Genomic DNA, 20,002 nt, shown 5'->3' with positions numbered 1-20,002 from the left:
GCTGATTCCTGTCCTGTGAGGTTCCCAACCAGCAGGGGAATGGTACTGATTCCAACAGTTAGCGAGTGAGGACCACCTGGCTGGGAGAGGACATGCTTGCCCCCTTGAGTCACTTGAGCTGCCTCTAGTCAGCCCAGGTTGTAAGGCCCAAGAGGGAGGACATTGCCAGCCCACTCTGGCCCCATCCTCTCCCATTCCCAGTACCCCAACCTGGGTAAGAGGACCCTGAGCTATTTCACCTTCCCAAAATTCACACACTTTTCCTAAACGCCCTTCCCCCAGTGTCTGCAGATAGCTGTGCCCTACTCCAGCTGGCTTACTCCCCATTCTGCAATGCTCCTTACTTTTCTTAAACCCCATCGGTACGGACTTGAAATCATTTTCCGAAAGACCTCCCGTGTCCTCAGTTCAGACAGCAGGCAACGCCCAGGGACCTCGCCGCTGGAGTACAACCACTTTCCCGAACAGTGGAGGGATCCAGGGCAAGCGACTGCCTCAGTCTCCCCAAGTGTACAAAGGGTGCACGCGCTGTCCCCGTCGTCTTCCCTTCGAGGAAGGTTGGGAGCCTCTAGTAGGTCGGGAAGTACCATGGTCAGCCACCGGGCGAAGACTCGCGTGTTGGTGCAGAAGAGCCGGCCCAGCCCCGGGGTCTCTTCCGCCCCGCCCCATCCCCGAGAGGGCGGAGCTCACGGCTGCTGCCCGTGCAGGGCTCGGAGGGGCTCTCGGCTGGGTCCTAGTGCCCGCCGTCACCGCGCTTTCAGATCTCCGCGGCCGGCTCCGGCGCTCAAAGCGACTGCTCACGGCTCGAAGGTGCCCGGGTGGTCCGACAGCTGAGCTGGCCGCAGCTGCCTCCTCAGCCCCCACCCGCCATGAGGAGCGCGCATCCCCTGGTCCTTTTCTCCCTGGTTGCCCTTTGCGGGCCCGGTGAGTTTTCGGGGAAGGAGGGAGGGACGCCTGGTTCGAGCAGAGCCCGGCTGGACTGGCCACAGGTGGGAAGGGAGGGAGGGTGCCCTGCGCCCGGGAGAATGGCCCGAGATTGCCCCAGCCAGATGAGGGCATGGGCGGGGCTGAGGCCAGGGTGAGTGGGTCTGCGAGGTTTAGGGTGAGGACCTCCTCTCTGCGCGGCTGCCAGGGCCACCCTCCGCAGCGAGTGCCTTTGGGCGGGGCAGCGGAGCTGGGTGGTACCGGCTCTGCAGGGAGCTCCCCTCAGTCCCGGCGTTAAGGGAGGCTGCGGGACACCGACTGGTCCCGACAGGTTCCTCGCCTGCGAGGTGTAGACACCAGGGAGCAAACCCGATGCTCAGCCTCCACAGTGCAACTGGAGAGAGAGAGAAACTTAGCTGGGGTCGGGGGGAGGGGGCCGGGCTGGGATGGGCTGCCCAAATCGCCAGCCCTGGAATGTTTTGCAGTTTGGGAGTGGATCTCCTAAGAAACACACACTTATGGCACCACTGCCTCTGGTCACCCATCCCTGGGAGTTGGCCGGCCTGGGGAGCCAGCTTGGCTGAGGGCGGGGCTGGTGAGGTGGAGCCTGCCACTCAGGAACCTGTAGACTCTGAAACCTGGAAGGGAAATCCAATCAGTCCTTCCCAGACAGAGTCCAGATGTGGTGAGGATTGCCTTCTCTGGGCCTCAGATTCCCCACCTGAGTTCCGAGGACTCTTTTAGCTTCTACCCTCTGGCCCAAGCTTGTCCTCTGAGCCCTAGTTAGCATAGAGGACCAGGACTACATCTTCCTTGGACAGAGATACAGCACAGGGGGTGTTGTAGGTAGGAGTGGGGGGACATACAAAGTTCCTACAGGGAAGTGGAGCTCTCACCAAAGATGGTGTCTGCATTCAATGTGTATCCTGGCTCTGTCACCTGCTGGGTGACCCCATGCCATTCCTTTCCCCTCTCAGCCTCAGTTTCCTTATATGTTCTATGGGGATGATATGCCCTGCCTACATACTTGGGGACTCAGATGTGTGAGTCAGTAAGCATGGTCCTGGGGCCACCTGCATCAGAACCACCCAGTACAGATTCCTGGACCCCATCCTAGGCTCAGAGGATCAGAATCTCTGGAAATGGAGCTTGAGAATCTGCATTTATACAAGCATTCAGGTGATTCTTACATACGATTAGAGAAGCTATTGATAATATATCGTGAGCTCTGTGTAAAAGGTAAACATTCCAGCTTTCTTTTTAATCTACAGCTGCCTTTTAATAAATACAAATCTCCTGTTCCCTTCTTCGGTTAAGCACACCCCCAAGTGAAAATCACTCTGTCTTTCAGATGCCTACTTGCCAGGACGATTACATTGACCTTTATTTTCTGTAGTTTGTATTCTAAAACAATAGGTATCATCTTTCCATTCTTCCAATATAGATTTTAAGATCAGCTATGCTTCTTCAAACTGTACACACACTCACACAGTTTAGGATTCCAGCCATGGCTTCCTCTTGGGTTGTAATTCCTTTCTGCTGCAGAGCAGTTTTCCCAGAGAAGGAAGGCCTAGGAAGGCCAGGTCCTGGACAGAGGCAGGTTGGGCCCACTCCTCATCAGAATCACTGAGTCATGACTGACCTCTAGTGGTGGCCTCTCTGTTGACTGGGTCAGCCCCAGGGCTGGGATGTGACCCCCAATTGTGCCCCAGAAGCTTCCACCCATTCTGGGCCAACCCTGCCATCTAGGGGTCAGAGGCCTGTCTCTTGTCTTTTGAACCCAGCAGGCCTCACAGGCATAAAGCAGCAGATTGGAAAGCCTAAATGTGTTGTTCTAGGCATTTTTCCCTCCTTTGTTGGGGGGTGGGAGTACATTCCAGCACCAGCAGCTCTGCTGGTCATTCCTACTCTGGCCTACACACTCACACATACAAGTACAAACACAGGCACACACTCAACCCTGGACATCAGTATGGCCTCTGCAGGGGCCATCTCCTTAGGGGAAGTTAACAAGGGCACTAAAGAAGGCATGGGGTCCCGAGAGGGCCTCTGTCTGAAAGAGGCTCCTAGACCTGGCTCTGCCACTGACTTGCTGGAGCTCCTTGAGTAAGGTCCTTCCCTCTTTGGTCTGCTTCCTCGGCTGAGAAACAGAGGGTTGGGCTAAATGGCCTAAGGTTTTTGGAACCTCTAACTTTGGAGCCCATAGCTGGTCCTCAAGATGGGCGAGGGTCCCTCAGGGCCAGCTGAATGCCTGAGAGGCAGGACAGACCCAAAGGAGAGCAACCTGAGCATCTCAGGTGGGTTCAGAGCTGGAACACAAGCCCCATGGCCTGCAGAGGGGCCCTGGCCTCTCAGGAACCCAGCGGGACCAGCCTCCTGGGGCTGCAGAGATGTCAGATCCAGCCTCCCCCAGCACGGCAGGGCTGGGGCCAGAAGCTGCAGATTCTGACCCCAGAGCCACCCCAGACATGCCAGATGGGCTTGGGCAAGTCACACCCCTTTTTATGAAATGAGGAGTCAGCTCAAATATATATACTAAAGAGGGGCTGTGTGAGGGATCCAGCTACAGCCTAGGGCTACCAACTGGCTTCCAGGGTACTCAAGCAGCTGACCTCTGGGAGGAGGTCCAGGGGATGAGAGACGGGGTTCAGAATGTAGGCCAGGCATCCAGAGGACCCTCTCTGGACAGCCTGGGGCAGTCTCGGGGAGGGACAGCAGGCAGCAGGTGCGCTGGGAGCATCTTTCACAAGGCACTAAATATTGCATCTGCTCCAGATAGGCAGCGAGTTGGAAAATGCCTGGAGCAGGGAGGGTGGCGGCTGCTCCTCCTGGTCTTGTGTCCAGCCCAGCACCCACCCAGGAGTCTACCTCAGACTTGCTTAATCAGGGCAATTCACGCTCTGGACCCACCCAGAGGGAAGGGTTTGGTAAAATGCAGTAACTGGCCCTTCAGAAGTCCTGGAGTCCTGGGCCTGGTAAGCCTGCAGCCCCTCTCTGGCAGCCCCACCCCCACCTCCTCAGCCTCCCTTATTCTCTTATTCTTCTCTCACACTACTTCCTCTACATACCCTCATCCATTTCCCTGCAGGTAGGCTCTCCAGCTCAGGTATCCATGACCTTCCTGAGTCTCCCTCTTCCCAAGGTGCCCCCCACCCATACCTGACACATTCTCCCTGAAGACACCAGAGTAAACAAGATTGAGACCTGAACCTCACCTTCACTCCCAGACATGTGAGGGAAATGGGGCAAAGACCTGAATACCACTTGGCAAGAGATCTGGGGTGTAGAGAGGGGCAGATCTGGGGCTGTGGGAGCTCAGGGGGATCACAGTGAGGTTGGGCTCCCTTCAGGATGTTGCGTTGCTGGGTCTTGAATATGACTCTGAGCCCAGACCTCTCCTTTAAGCTCCAGACCATTAGCTGACTATCAGCTGGACTCCAGCACTTGGCGTCTCAAAGGCACCTTGCACTCTGTAGGTCCAAGCCTGAACCCAGGAAATTCCCCCAGCCCAGTCCTGTTCTTCTTAGAGAAGGCACCATCCACCCAGCTCTGCACAGAAAACCCACATTTGAGAGATCTCTCCCCCACCACACTGGCAGCTCTCTGAGGCAGGAGCCATTTCTGGTTTCTTGCACAAGACAGACATGCAGATGTTTGGTGGCCGGTGGCCTGGGGCAGTCCTGGCAGAAGAAAGAGTGTGCTCAAAGACTTACAAGTGCGGAAAGGAAAACAGTAGGGTTTGGCCAGAACGTGAGTATCTGGGCATAGAGGTGGAGAGGCGAGGAAACATCAGGTGGAGGAAGACAAGCTGGTGGCGGGGGTGCGGGGGCAAAGGGCTCTGGGAGCCCAGCTAAACATTTGGGTTGAACTCTGCCTACAGCTTGGAGAGCCTGCGGGCAGGGAAGGGCTCTAGCTCAGTTTGCTGTAGGAAGACCACTCTGGCACTGCATGCTACATGAAGGCAGGGGCAGAGTTGGGGTGGGGAGACAACAAAAGGCTACTGGAAGAGCCCAGGGCAGGGTGGTGAGCCAGGACCAGGGCTGGAGGGGTGGAGATGGGAGGCCAGACTGAGAGACTTGGAAAGCAGAATAGACAGAGATCGGTAGGCACTTGGATGAACCAAGAGAGGGATCAGGAATAGATGCCCAGATTCTGGAATAGATGCCTAGAGAGTGGGGTGCCATTCATTGCTAGAGGGAATAGGAGGAGGAAGACGTAGGGCATGGGAGGAGAGAACTGAGCTCTGTCTTAGATATTTTTAATTTGAAGTCCCCAAGGAGAGGCAGGCCTGCCAACACTTTAGCTGCTTGAGCTGGCCCTGAGGGCACTTCTGCTCCCTGGCCCTCGCAGCTCTCCCCTTCACGTCCATCAGCTGCAGAGGGCCCAGCAGATCTGACTATGTGTTCTCCCAGGGGACTGCCGTGTGGCCAATGCCGAGGAGAAGCTCATGGATGACCTTCTGAACAAAACCCGCTACAACAACCTGATCCGCCCAGCCACCAGCTCCTCCCAGCTCATCTCCATCCAGTTGCAGCTCTCCCTGGCCCAGCTCATCAGCGTGGTAGGTGGAGGGGCCAGCTGTGCCTCAAGGTGCAGGAGGAGAGGCATGATGGGTCTTCAGGGCGCTGGCCAGGTCTTGGGGAAAGGAGTGCCCATTCAGTGTGCAGGGCTGCGAGTTGAGTAACTTGGGTTTTACTTCTGGCATTGCCCAGACTTCTGGACAAGGTCCCAGATTATTCACCTAATCTTTTTCCATATCCATAAATTAAGGAATTTGCCTAAACTTTGAGGGCCCTAACTCTGCCTCTACATTATGATTCTTTCATTCCAAAAATGCTGTCTGTGCCTTTGAACATACCTTTCTCTTTGCTTGGGATGTCCTGCCCATTTTGTACACACCAGTTTCACAGTTTGGAGCCAGCTGCAAATCCACGATCTCAATATCAATTAAAATACTTGGCTTCAAGTAATTGAACATCCAACTATGAGTGGCTAAAAGAATAAGGACATCTATTATATCACACAACGAGAATAGGCCAATAGTTTCAGAGTTGGTCAATGCAGTAATTCAACGGTGTCATGATTGTAGGTTGTTGTCAATGATGTCAGCGCTCTGCAATTCTCTTGTTATTTCCCCCATGACTATAAGATGGCAGCCATAACTCCAAACATAAAATCACCACATGACAATATCTGTGGCAGGAAACGGCAAGTCCTTTCTTGGGTCCCTTTTTGACCATGAGGAAAACTTTCCCAGAGACCTGCCGTCTAGGCAACCTGTCCTCCACTTAGTGGACAGGGCTACAGCTCATTCCTAAGCCTTCACCAATACTGGCTGGAGGAATGGAATTACCATGGTCAGCTTAGACTTATCGAGACGTGGCGAAAAAGCTAGAGAAGGGCCCATGAAGTTCATGAGTATCCAATTTCTAACGAAGTCATGGTTTTATTAACGAAGAAGAAGTGAGAGGGAATGATCATTGGGTAGGCAGCCAATGGGCCTGCCCTAGACCGGTGAGCCTCCAACATGGCCATAATCTTCTCCTCCTTGTCCTCACAGCCCTGCCCTATGATCTCTGCCAGTCTGCTCAAGAGATGACCTCACATACCCCTACTTGTTGGGGGAGATAGGAACTGGTTTGGGGGAACTGATGGGTTCAGAGGCCCAGGTGTAGGGCCAGAACCAGAGGCAGCTGCTACACCAGTCTAACCAAGTAAGTAAGGGTCTGGACCAATGAAGGAAGTTGCTGCAGGTATGGAAAGGAGAAATTGATTGCAGAGTTCACAAGTAGGGTTGTCAGGTCTTGATGTGTGGATGTGGGGTAGGGTTGGGGGGTGCTGAGGAAGGCTGAGGTGCCAGAGAGTTCTCCTTCTCCCCTTTGCTGTCTCTGAGTTGGGGGTGTCTGAGGGAACCATGGCCCATTGTTAACCTTCCTGTGTGGCCCTTCCCACGTTCCCACCCACAGGGTTGGAACTCTGCCCCTGGATGCAGCTCTGAGGGGAGCGTTCCCATGAGGAGTGTGTAGGGTGCTGTAACCAGCCATGTGGAAGGAGATAACTAAGAGGCTGAAACTCCTCTGGTCAGGTGGCTGCCTTCTTACTCCCAGCCTCTCAACCTAGCACAGCTGGCCCCCACAAACCCAGCCTCTCCAACCTATAGTTCTCAAGAAGGCTTTGGCCAAATTAATGGCTGGCTCCCTCCCCTTGGAGGAAGCACAGCCCAAGAATGGCAGACGGATGAAGAGCCTTGTGCTTCCTGTCCCTCTCCCCTCTGCAAGCCAACTGGAAGGCCTTGACCAGGCTGGTGTCTGAGTATTACTGTCCAGCCAAGGGCTTTTTGCTTAATGGGGTGAGCCCAGCAGCTACCCTGCAGCTGCTGCCCTGGTAAACAGGCAGATGGCTCTGGTCATGCTTCCAGGTTCAGGTTGCCCCTGCCAGATCTGCTCTGTGGGTCCTGTGAGGTAACGGAAGTTACTAGGAGGAGGAAGGGTGCAGGCTCCAACCCCTACCCGTGACTGCACTGTGAGCTGTCCCAATCCTGAAAGCTGTGCACAAAACATATTCTAAGTCTTCAGGCTTAGAATTTCCGTATGTTGGAGGTGGGTGGGGTTTAGATATGATCAGTTTAAAGATGGAAGTTTTTAGGGAGAAGGCAAGGAGTTTGTGCTGGGTAAGGCAAACAGACCTTCAGAAGCAGCTCTTTGGGAAGGCCAGGTCTTGAACAAATGTCCTCAGGCATGTTCAGCAGCTGCTGGGGGACTGAGGGACAAGACTAAGGCACAGGGAAACTTTCTGGGTAATAGAAATGTTCTATACCTTGAAAGGAGGTGGGGTACACGGGGACTGCATTTGTTAAAGCTGGTCAAACTGTATGCTTAAGATCTATGTATTTTACTGCATATAAATTATACCTCAACTTAAAACTATTTTTTTAAAGACAGAGGAAGATTTTCAACTTTCAGTAAAGGCAAAGTAGATTGTGTAGATTAACCTTTCCATAAGAAAAATTAGAAAAGCTGGTCACAAAGGCCCTCCTTCTCCAAAAAAAATAAATAAATACAAATAAAAAGCAAAGTCTGTTTGAACGTCTTGGAGAGCTCAGCCAGGACTTGAGGGGCCAGGTTCCAGGAGGTGACCCTGACAGTCTGTGGTGCTATTCCCCAAACGTGATGACTGTTAAACAGTAGAGAGCCAAGAGGCTAAGGAGCTGAGCACAAAGTGGTGGCTAGAGGCTGGGAAGCCTAGCTGAATGCTTGGCACTCTCACAGGACTGGTTGGGTGACACATATTGGAGTTTGAGCCCCAGTAAGGAGGTGGGGCCTTGGTGGAGACCTTGAAAGGACCACCCCTAAGAGTAAAAATGAATCAAAAATAGACTAGCCCTCACAAAAAGTAAAACCTGCTTTGAACCAGCTCAGTCACAGACTAGATCAAGGTGATCTGTTCCTACTCTTGTCTGCCATAAAGCCAAAGTCAGTACTCCCTGGAGGCAGATAAAGTCAGATAAAAATTTACTAGGCATGCAATAACACAAGACAAAATAAAAAAAGACAAAGAGAAAAAAGAAGACAATGGAACCAGACACACAAATGATTCAGATATTGGGGTCATGAGACATAGACTTTAAAATAACTGTCAATAAGTGGTAAGTTTTATATTATGTGTATTTTATCACTATTAAAAACAAATAAATTTTCTCAAAAGGAAAATAATAACCACTAATATGTTCATGAAAATTATAATGATGGAGAATTTCAAATTCATTGGATGGGTTTAATAGCAGATTGGTCATAGAAGAAGAAAAAGTTAATGAACTGGAAGAAAGGACAATCGAAAATATCTAGACAAATGGTAGAAAAAAGGATGGAAAATACAGAAAAGAAGATAATATGGTGCATGATAAAAAGGTCAGATCTAAAATGTGTATTTGGAGTTCCAGAAAGAATGGAAATGAAGAATAAGACAGGAACAATTTAAAGTGATACTGGCTCAGACTTTTCCAAAACCGACTAAAGACACAAAGCTCCAGTTTCAAGGGGCTCTATGAACCCCATGAGGGATAAATACAAAAGAAAATCATGCCCAGGGACATCATACTCAAACTCCTGACAACTAAAGACAAAGACAATCTTAAAAGCATTCACGAGTAAGGTGGGGGGGTGGGGGGTGGGGGGGGAGGCAGGAGCAACAATAAAACTAACACCTCAAAATGGAAGTCGGAAAATCTAATGACATTTTAAAAGCGCTGCAAGAAAAAACTGCAACCTAGAAGTGGACAACCAGTGAAAATATACTTCAAAAGTGAAGGTTAAATAAAGATGTCTTCAGACCAAAAACCAGAGAATTTAACACAAGAAGACCCAGTACTAAAGGAAATACTAAAGGATGTTCTTTAACCATAATGAACACAATCCCAGCTGGAAACACAGACAGGTAGGGAAGAATGAAGCACAGCGGGAAGGGTGAGTAAATGGGGGAATCTGCATTGATATTGACAGTACAAAACAACAAAAATATCTTGCAAGGTTTTAATTATATGTAGAATTAAATACATGACAACAATAGCCCAAAAGTCAGGAGGGGGTAGATGGAGTTGAAATGTTCTAAAGTTCTTGCCTTGTTCTGGAAGTGGTAAAAGTATTAATTTATGTTAGATTCTAAAATGATCTAAAAAGTATATACATATTGTAGTCTTCAGGGTAACTACTGAGAGTCACATTAATATGGGGGAAAATGGAATAATAAAATCTAAAACAAGGTGAGAAAAGGGAATAAACAGAAAACAGATAGATGGTAGGTTTAAACCCAAATATATCAGTAGCTACATTGAATGTAAATGGCCTAAATACTCTAATTAAAACAAGACAATTGGCATACATTCTTCTGTCTCCTCTTCCCATCTACCCCTCAACAGCCTAGAATGTGGACATAATGGCTGGAGCTCCAGCAATCATCTTGGACCATGCACAAGAAAACTGGAAGGAACCTAGGTCCTTAAGGACTCCGCAGAACAGAACCACTATATACATGCAGACTGTTACATGAGAGAAAAAACTTATACTCTGTTTAAGTCAGTGTTACTTCGGCTCTCTGTTATTGGCAGCTGAACCTTATCCTATTGATAGGCTGACCTAGTTGAGGGTTCAGGAAAGTTTTCTTGAGGAAGTGACACCCAGGCTGAAATTAGGTTGCTGTAAGTTATCTTGGTGAAGAGGAGGAAGGCAAAAATGGCACAGACTGAGAACACAAGACACATTCAGAGAACTGAAGAAGGCCAGTGGGCTGGAGCACAGAAAAAGGGGCATGGGGAGGTAAAAAAAGACTGGAAAAGTTGGCAAGGCCTTGCAGACCCTGTGAAGGAGTTAGATTTTTATTCTATATGTGGAAGAAGCCACAGAAGTGACCTAAGCAGGGATAAGATTGGGAAGTGGTGGGACCTTTGGAAAGTTTCTTCTGGCTGCATGGGAAGGACAGGGGTGTGTGTTTGGGGAGGGGGGTGGTGCAGCATGGACACAGACCAGTGGGAAGGTCCTATAGTGGTCCAGGTGAGAGATGGATTATGGGGGTCTGGGTTATTGTGGTAGGATTTTCATATTCTTCAGAAATATTTATCGTGTATCTGACACATCCCAGATACCCTTCTAGGTGCCGTCTGCCCTCAAGGAACTTAAGTTCTAGTGGGAGGTGGCATACAATACACAAATAAATAGATGGTATCTGGTGGTGATAAGAGCTACGAAGAAAAATAAAGCAGGGTAAGAAGGAGAGGGAGGGACAGGGTGCTATTTTATGTAGGCAGAGCAGAGGAGACCTGAAGAAAGTGAGGAAGTCAGCTGTGTGGATTTCCAGGAAGAGGGAACAGCATGTGCAGAGGCAGGAGCAGAGACAAGAGTAGCTGAAGTGGAATGGGCAAATGGGGGAGTGTTGAGATAGAAAGATCTAGTTGAGATAGGGGTTGAGGCGGCAGGATTTTGGCTTTTACTTTGGATGATACGGTGAGGGAGTGAAGGGTTTCAGCAGAGGACGTATTCTGACGAGGTGAGATTTTAAAAGGATCACCCTGGCTGCTTTGTAGAGAATAGAGTAAGGGCAGGCCAGGGCAGAGCAGGAAGACCAGTTAGGAGGCTACTGCAATGGTCCAGGCAACAGATGATGGTGGCAGTGGAGATGGAGAGAAGCAGACAAATTTGAGATGCATGTACAAGATACAATCTACAGGACTTACTGATGGATCAGAGAGTGAAGTGTCATAGACAACTCCCAGGTTTCTGGCTGTGGAATTGTATGGCAGGGGGTGCCATTCACTGAGAAGGCAATGTCAATGAAGGACCAGGTTTGGGTACAGATCATGTGTTTTGTCTCAGACAAAAGTATGAAATACTTTTGAGCCATCCAAGAGATGTTGGGTTGGCAGTTAGTCACATGGCTCCTGGCGCTCAGAGCCCTTCACATGTTAAAGTGGGGTCTATGTGTGAGGGCTCCTCCTACTCGGTGAACTGATATAGCCCATTTCACTCCCCAGAATGAGCGAGAACAGATCATGACCACTAACGTCTGGCTGAAACAGGTAAGTGCCCTGCAGGGTCCCCAGCCCTGGAGGCATTTCCTCCAGGGCTGCCCCTTGGTGGCAACAGACCTACAAGTGACAGGGCCTTGCCTGTCTGCTCAGGAATGGACTGACTATCGCCTGGCCTGGAACAGCTCCCACTATGAGGGTGTGAACATCCTGAGGATACCCGCAAAGCGCATCTGGCTGCCTGACATTGTGCTTTACAACAAGTGAGTGGCAGGGTTGGCCAAGGTGGTGAGGGCCAGGCCAGGCAGCAGGCCCAGCCCTTGGGGCTCCTCCAGGCTTGAGTCCAGCCATGGGCTCCATCTGTGCTTCACCCAGACTTCCAGCCATGAGGTTGGAAGAAGAGAGCCAGAGTCCTCAGTTGCAGATGGGAAATCAGAGGCCCAGAGAAGGGGAGAGCCCTGTTGACTCACTCAGGCACAGCTGGGACCAAGGCTAGCATCCTGATGCCCAGTCCAGTGCTCTTTCTGTCCTTCATACTCTCTTTTTAACCCTCAATTGCTTTATCAGGGTTGGATGTTGGTAGGACTGACTCACTATGCATAACTATCTTAGGTAAGCGGAGGGAGCTAAAGAGACTCTTCCTGGGTCGTAGTTACACTGGCAGAAGCATGACAGGATTATGAGTATGGGGTCCAGGGACAACAGACCCGAGTTCAAATCTCAGCTGTACTTCTTACTAGTTTTCTGACCTTAAAGAAGTCACTTAACTTCTGTGAGCCTTGGTTTTCCCATCTGTAAAATGGGGATAATAATAAAACCTCCCTGTGAGGCTTAAATGAGCTAATCCACATGAAGCCTTCAGGCTGCTTCATGGTAGGGCTCTCTCTGCAGCTGCCAAGTAAAGCAGGCCTTTTTTTTCAGTGAGGGCACAGGGGCTGGAAGGGTGATTAGTGAGAAGCAGTCCTGAAGGGCTGTTTGGCAAGTTCTGAGAACAGGCCAGGCCTTGTTCAGCATGGATTTCATGATGTTCTCCTCCATGCCCTGCCCCTGCCCCCAGCGCGGACGGGACCTATGAGGTGTCTCTCTACACCAATGTGGTGGTGCGCTCCAATGGCAGCATCCTGTGGCTGCCCCCTGCCATCTACAAGAGTGCCTGCAAGATTGAGGTGAAGCACTTCCCCTTTGACCAGCAGAACTGCACCCTCAAGTTCCGCTCCTGGACCTACGACCACACGGAGATCGACATGGTCCTCAAGTCGCCCACGGCCAGCATGGATGACTTTACCCCCAGTGGTGAGTGGGACATAGTAGCCCTCCCAGGGCGAAGGACGGTGAACCCACAGGACCCCAGCTATGTGGACGTGACTTATGATTTCATCATCAAGCGCAAGCCGCTATTCTACACCATCAACCTCATCATCCCCTGTGTGCTCATCACCTCACTGGCTATCCTTGTCTTCTACCTGCCCTCCGACTGTGGCGAGAAGATGACACTGTGCATCTCCGTGCTGCTGGCGCTCACTGTCTTCTTGCTGCTCATCTCCAAGATCGTGCCGCCCACCTCCCTCGACGTGCCACTCATTGGCAAATACCTCATGTTCACCATGGTGCTGGTCACCTTCTCCATTGTCACCAGTGTCTGTGTGCTCAATGTACACCACCGTTCACCTAGCACCCACACCATGGCGCCCTGGGTCAAGCACTGCTTCCTATACAAGCTGCCCACCTTCCTCTTCATGAAGCGCCCTGATAGCAGCCCCTCCAGGGCCCCCCAGCTTAGCCAGTCTCGCCTGACCAAGTCCGAGCCCACTGCCACCACTGCCTTGGCCACGGGCCCTGCCAGCTCCTCCAACCTCTATGGGAACTCCATGTACTTAGTGAATCCTGCCTCTGCAGCTCCCAAGTCTCCAGCCGGCTTGGACTGGGCAGGTATCCCCAGCGATTTCCGGCTGAGGTCTTCCGGGAGGTTCCCGCAGGATGTGCAGGAGGCCTTAGAGGGCGTCAGCTTCATCGCCCAGCACATGAAGAGTGATGATCAAGATCAGAGTGTAAGTTGCTAGCCCAGCCCCTGCCACCTGCCCAATGGGAGAGCCTCAGATAATATCACCGGTTTCCCATGTCCCATGGTTAATTCATATCAGACAAGGGCTCTCAAATTCTCTGTTTGAATAAGGAATCCAAAACTGAAATGAGTTTTATTATAGCTTCATGCATTGGGGGAGAGGAAATACATACCAGGGATCCTTTTTCGTTTGTTCTGGGTTCCCCAAAAGCAGACCGTGAGATGAAGACCTGGGCAAAGGTAGTTGATTTGAGAAGTGATGCCAGGAAGCACAGTGAGGAAGTAGGGAAAGGGAGACAGAGAAAGGAAGAGAGCCAATTTGGGTATTCATGAGCAGGATACTGCTGTGGGCACTAGGGACCGTCTGAGGCTTGAGAACAAGCCTCAAAATCATCCCCCGGGAGGGAAGTGTGGGTATTTACCCATCAGCTCCCATCCCTTGTGGGTTCAGGGTAGGCCTCTGGTATTAACTCCCCCGCACTTCCTGGTTATGCCAGCCAGCTGTGGAGCAAGCACCCTTGGTGCTAGAGAAAGGCCTGAGGCAGAGAAGAGAGGAGATGCAGGCGTCTGCAGTGAGAGGCTGGCAGTGGGCTGGAAAATGACTTCTGCAGCCTTTAGGGACACAGGTTGGGTGGAGCATTGAGGGTGTCTGCTCCCGTCCCCTTCAAGCTTGCCAAGAAGCCATATAAACACATAGCTTTTAGGACTATAGAAATATCAATTAAAATATTATTGCTACCAGGGTAATAAATTATCAAGCAGGGTGACTACAATTACAGATTTTGAAAAAGAAGTTAATTTTACTTTCACAGGACAAAGCAATGAGTGCTAGAGTTCAGGTGTCTCAAATGACGCCTCTGAACAGATAACACTTCAAAGAACAATTTTATAACAACTAAACACAGAAGGTGATGGTAATGGTTAGAAATGTTCACACAAATTTCCATACTGGGCAGGAGAACAAGTTCCACAGTCTTGTGAATAGTCTCATTTTAACACCTTATCAGATCAGACTCTGAACAGGTTTTTAATACACAACATGCAGCTGCATGTCAAAAAGAGGGCATCTCCCCGTTCTTACTTTCTGCCATTCCTTCTCACCAGCCCCATTCTCAAGGGAAAGCACTGGTATTCCATTAGTTAGCACAGAGGGAAAAGGACAGGCCAGAAAAGTTCCAGAATCACTCTGTGAAAAAGAAAGGAGAGATCTGCTAACAAATGGAATCTAGGGCATGAGCTCTTCTACACCCTGGCTCCTCAGAGTGTGGGCCTTGGACCGGCAGTATGGGCGTCACTGGGGAGCTGTTAGAAACGCCGCATCTCAGGCTGCCCCAGATCTGCTGGCTCAGAATCTGCATTTTCACCAGATCCCCAGGAGTTTCCTAGGCACATTCCAGTTAGATAAGCACAGCTCAATAGGACTATCAGATTTCTCTTTCTAAAAAATTTAATTTGATTGTGCTTTCTTTTGTTTAAAACCATCCAGTAGCTCAGCATCACCTAATTCACTGGCTCCCAAATATTAATAGGCAGCCTGGGGCCCTGCTGGCTAAATGAGAACCACTTCGGCAACTTTTCAAACTACAACTTCGAGGCCACCCATTCCGACTGAACCAGAATCTCTGTGGGGGTGTCCAGGAGCCTGTATCTTTAACCAGATTTCCAGAGGTTTGTGTACACATGCGGGTTAGAAGCACTGCTCTCCTGTACTCCTGGCTGAACTTTCTCTTCTAAAGGCCTCACCACCCCATTGGCACTCACAGGTCTCCTGCTGTTAATTAATTAATCTAAAGCCTCTTATGGGAAGCAGCCAGGCAGGACCCACCATTCTTATAATCACCAGTGTTCATTGAGCTCCACACATCAGGTGCTCTGCCAGGACCTGATAAACATTACTGTTAACCCTCCCAGGAAGCCTGTGAAGTGGTATTTACTCAAGCCCTCATTTTACAATAGGGAAAGCTAGGCTCAGAGAGGCTCACTGACTTGTCCAGGGTCACACAGCTGGCCTGGAGCAGTGCCAAGCTCTGTACCTAGATCTTTGTGATGTCCTTAAACTTTCTTGCCCTGTACTGAGCACATGGTGGACTTACTGTCTTTCTCATGTCCATCTGGAAAAAAAGAGGCTTTCTTCCCTTCTGGAGCATGTCAGCCCCTAAGCCAGCCCAGGCTGTGTTTCTCATCAGAAGCGCCTTCACCCTCCCTGGTGATTAATTGGTCACTATAGATAGCACAAAAATATAAAAAGAGGGGGAAAAGCACATACACACACCAAAAATAAAGTCGTTTGAAATTAGGGCTGTCAAAAAGAAACCCAAGAAAGCCGAGGAAAGCTCGGCATGCAGAGCTGTGCAGGGCCTGCTGCATCATGGGCACGGGCCGCAGCCGTGTTTGGCTGTGGCTTTGAGGGGCTGGTTGACACAGGCTTATCCCGGAGGGTCGATGCACATCACTGACGGGGCCCTGATAAATCGGGTCACTGATGTCAGCTTGCCTATTGCTGCCCAAATTCCCAACTCCAGAGCCTCTGCCGAGTCCTGATCCAGCCACTCTCCACCAGGGAAAGTATGCAGAGGGATCCAGTTGGGCCAGGTGTGAAAGCAGGCATGGGGGAGGAGGCCAGGGTGCTGGGGCTCTCTCAGGGCATCTCCCTGAGGCAAAGGAGGCAGGCATATCTGTGGTGGCACCTCTGGAGGCCAGCCAGGTTTCTGCCAACCCCACACTGGGCTCTGAGAAGACCAGAGAGAGAAACCTAGATGATACAGCAGGAGGAGGCTGGGTCTTAATTACAGGCACTAGCAGACACTGCTATTAATGGAATTGAGCAAATTAAACAGCAAGATTTCCAGGTGTCCTGCAGGCCCCAGCATCCCACCCTACTCAGCTAGCTGGGCCCCAAATCTTCCTTTGGGCAGAGCCAGTTCACGCAGGAGACTTAGAGTGAGAATAACAGAAGGGGCCTTGTGATCCTCAGGCCTTACTTATAATCAGATTTGGTTTTCAAATCACAACGTGTGGTGTTAATAACCCCTTCCATTCCTAACCTTTCTGTACAGCCCGAGTTCCCATTGGCTCTGCAATATTGCGGGGGTCAGGTAGGGGTGGACTGAGGACCTCAGAGCCCAGCTGAGAGACCAGCCTTGGACTCAGAACTTGCCACTCCAAGTTCTGGGTGGCCTGTGGGGTCCCTGGCCAGGTAGTGAGGGCCCAACTCAGGGAAGGAGGGAAAGCAGGAAGGACCCCATGCTCAGCCCCCATAACTGGTCCCTCTGTCTGCCTGCAGGTCATTGAGGACTGGAAGTACGTGGCCATGGTGGTCGACCGGCTGTTCCTGTGGGTGTTCGTGGTTGTATGTGTGCTCGGCACCGTGGGGCTTTTCCTACCTCCCCTCTTCCAGACCCACATGCCCTCTGAGGGGCCCTAGGCTGCCCTGTGTGTCTGAGGGCCCCCAGGGCTGTGGGGTGAGGTGATGTGAGCAGCCAAGTGGGCAGTTTGCTGCTTCCTTCTGGATCAAGGCTGATGAGGCCCTAAATAAATATAAGACCATTGGGCATCAACCCCATCAAACAGCCATGGCTGTGGGAGGGGTGAGGATGGGGGCCCTGGACTATCTTCTCTGAAGGCCTTGGAGGACCCCCAGGAAATCTCAGCAGGAGGGGGACAGTTGAATTCTGGCTGGTCTTCCTTCCCTGCCCCAGGCCCTGGGGATAAGGACAAGCAAAACAGCAGCACCTACCATGTGCCCGGCATCTTGCCCAGATCCTGGCCTACCTTTCACCCCATCTCCTTCCATTCCCCCTGACCACTAGGCTCCCTGGCTTTCTTTCAGTCCCTCACACTCAGGATCCTTTCCAGCTCAGAGCCTTGGCATTTGCTGTACCTTCTACCCCAACCTTCTTCCTCCAGGGCCTCCCAAGCTCCTCCCACGGCTGCATCATTCAGAGCTCTGCTCCAGTCCTTCCTTTGTTCTAAGGTCACCTCCCTGAGAGGCCTTCCCCAATCGCCTATTCTAAAGGGTCCTCCCCCACGGCCACTTTACACTGACACCTTCCTCGAGTGCTCCTCGGTGCCTGAAGTTCTTAATTGGTGGTGTGTTTATTGTCCACATCTCACCCTCTAGAGTGTGAGCTCTGAGAGAGCAGGGACATGGTCCCTCGTATTCGCTGCAGTATCTCCACGACTTAGGACAGAGCTTGGCACACAGCAGGTGCTCAATAAATGTTTGCCAAATGAATGAATAGCTCCTATTCCTCCTTCAAGTTCAGATGTCCCTCCTGGGAGCAGCCATCCTTGGTTCCCCGCTGAAGAGAAGGTCCCCTCCTCCACGCTCCGCGGCCCTGGGCACGTTCTGCTTCAGATCACGGCTGGGTTCAGCTGTGTCTCCCTCACAGATGCTCTGACGGGTTCTCTCACATACAATTTTTTGCCCAGTGCCTGGCACATAGTAGACATTCAAAATATTTGTGGAATGGAGAACTTTTTTAAAATTCTATTTTTTATATTATTATACTATAAAATTGACTTTTTACGTATAGTTCTATGAGTTTTAATCCATGCATAGATTTGTGTAATCAGGATATAGGAGAGACCCATCACCCAAAACAGCTCCCTCTCGCTACTCCTTTCTGGTCATGCCTACCTCCACCCCGACCCCTGGCAACCACTGATCTCTTGTCCCTCCGTCCAGTGTAGACTTTTCAAGAATGCTATTTAAATGAATCATACAGGATGTAGCCTTCAGAGAGTAGCTTCTTTCATTCAGCATAATGGCTTTCAGAGTCATCTAAGTTATTGAGCGGACAGTTTGTCCTTTTGTCTTGCTAAGTAGTATTCCATCACGTGGACGTTGAAGCACATGTAGATTGCTGCCAGTGTGGGGCAATTACGAAAAGAGCTGCTATAAACATTCACATATAAGATTTTGTGTGAACGAAAGTTTTCATTTCTTTATATAAATACTCAGGAGTGTGATTGCTGGGTCATATGCAGAGTGTTTTTTTTTTTTTTAAAAGATTGGCACCTGAGCTAACAACTGTTGCTAGTCTTTTTTTTTTTTTTTTCCCTGCTTTATCTTCCCCAATCCCCCCTGGTACATAGTTGTATATCTTAGTTGTAGGTCCTTCTAGTTGTGGCATGTGGGACGCCACCTCAACATGGCCTGACAAGCAGTGCCATGTCTGTGCCCAGGATCCAAACTGGCAAAACCCTGGGCCCCCGCAACGGAGCGCGTGAACTTAACCACTCGGCCATGGGGCCGGCCCCCGGAGTGTATTTTAACTTATATGAAACTGGCAAACTGTTTTCTGGAGCGGCTGTACCATTTTGCATTCCCACCAACAAAGTATGAGAGATCCAGTTGCTCTGTATCATCATCTACACTTGGTATTGACAGTATTTTTTATTTTAGCCATTCCAGTGCATGTGAAGTAGTATATTATACTGGTTTTAATTTGCTTTTTCCTTGGGCTAGTGATGTTGAGCATGTTTTCATGTGATTTTTTTGCCTTCTGTATATCCTCTTTGGTGAAGTATCTGTTTAACTCTTTTGCTCATTCTTTATATTAGGTTTTAGTTTTCTTACTGTTGAATTTTTAAAAACAACTTTATTGAGGTATAATTTACATATTATAAAACCACCCATTTTAAGTGCGCAATTCAATGAGTTTTAGTAAGTTTATCACCCATAATCCAGTATTAGAACATTTGCACCACACCAAAAGGATCCCTCATACCTGTCTATTCTTACTTTTGAGTTTTGAGGGGTTGTTATAGCTTCTGGATGCAAGTCCTTGGTTGGATGTGTGTTCTGCAATATTTTCCAAATGAAGGGCTCTCTGCCAGGAGAATGAGAATGCTCTTACTGGGGGCCTGAGCAGTAGGCCCCAATTATTACAAACATTTTATGGGTCCTGCAAAATGTCTCCTTTTGTTTGGTTTTAATGTGGGTAGGCAGCCCATTCTGGAAATAATAAAGGCGACTCACCAGTCCTGTGCTAAAGGGACCTCAAGGAAGCCTGCAGGTGCCCCGCCCCCACCACTCCCCCGCCACCCCCCGGCCCGCCCCGCCCCGCCCCCGAGTGAGTGGTGAGAGAGGCCAAGGGGCCCCAGGGTGGCCTGCCTGGTCACTACACGTTCCTGGGGCACCCAAGGGGGTGGATGCGGTGGGAGCAGAGGAGGTTCTGCAAGGAGCCAGGGGCCGGGAAGTGCAGTGACCTCTTTGATGGCTTCATATCGAAGCCTCATATTTTATTTTATTTTTTCGTTCTTCTTCTGTTTTACTTCTTATCAAGGAGCATTTCAAACCTATGCTAAACTAGAACAGTATAGCAAACCTCCAGGCACTCCTCATCAGCCTCAAAAATTATCAACTTATAGCTGATACTGTTTTAACTGACTCCAACCCTCCGCCTTCTAAACTAGAAGGACTCTCAAAAACAAATACCATTATCACACCTACAATATTTAACAATAGGGTCAAAATCTTGAGGCCTCGTTCTGAA

At 50.2% G+C, this 20,002-nt stretch overlaps 1 protein-coding gene across 4 annotated transcripts; it reads left to right on the top strand.

Annotated features, from left to right (window-relative positions):
- The first annotated feature begins 675 nt into the window (after positions 1 to 675).
- CHRNB4 (cholinergic receptor nicotinic beta 4 subunit) lies at positions 676 to 18,417 on the top strand. Of its 4 annotated transcripts, XM_070504397.1 has the most exons (7): positions 739 to 924; positions 5,337 to 5,485; positions 6,485 to 6,638; positions 11,447 to 11,491; positions 11,594 to 11,703; positions 12,498 to 13,488; positions 16,786 to 18,035. In XM_070504397.1, exons 4-7 carry the CDS (start codon positions 11,465 to 11,467, stop codon positions 16,924 to 16,926), a joined length of 1,269 nt encoding a protein of 422 aa, XP_070360498.1. In that variant the 5' UTR covers positions 739 to 924; positions 5,337 to 5,485; positions 6,485 to 6,638; positions 11,447 to 11,464; the 3' UTR covers positions 16,927 to 18,035. The 4 variants fall into 4 exon arrangements, with proteins under 4 accessions (XP_014711930.1, XP_014711929.1, XP_070360498.1 ...); XM_014856444.3 differs by lacking the exon at positions 6,485 to 6,638 and having other exon boundaries at positions 676 to 924; positions 16,786 to 18,417; XM_014856443.3 differs by lacking the exon at positions 6,485 to 6,638 and having other exon boundaries at positions 737 to 924; positions 11,447 to 11,703.
- The last annotated feature ends 1,585 nt before the right edge of the window (positions 18,418 to 20,002 follow it).

The sequence above is a fragment of the Equus asinus genome, chromosome 2 (assembly GCF_041296235.1).
Source record: "Equus asinus isolate D_3611 breed Donkey chromosome 2, EquAss-T2T_v2, whole genome shotgun sequence".
In the NCBI taxonomy this organism is placed as follows: domain Eukaryota; kingdom Metazoa; phylum Chordata; class Mammalia; order Perissodactyla; family Equidae; genus Equus; species Equus asinus.
Note: the sequence above shows the minus strand (reverse complement) of the source record. Positions and strands in the feature narration are given on the sequence as shown.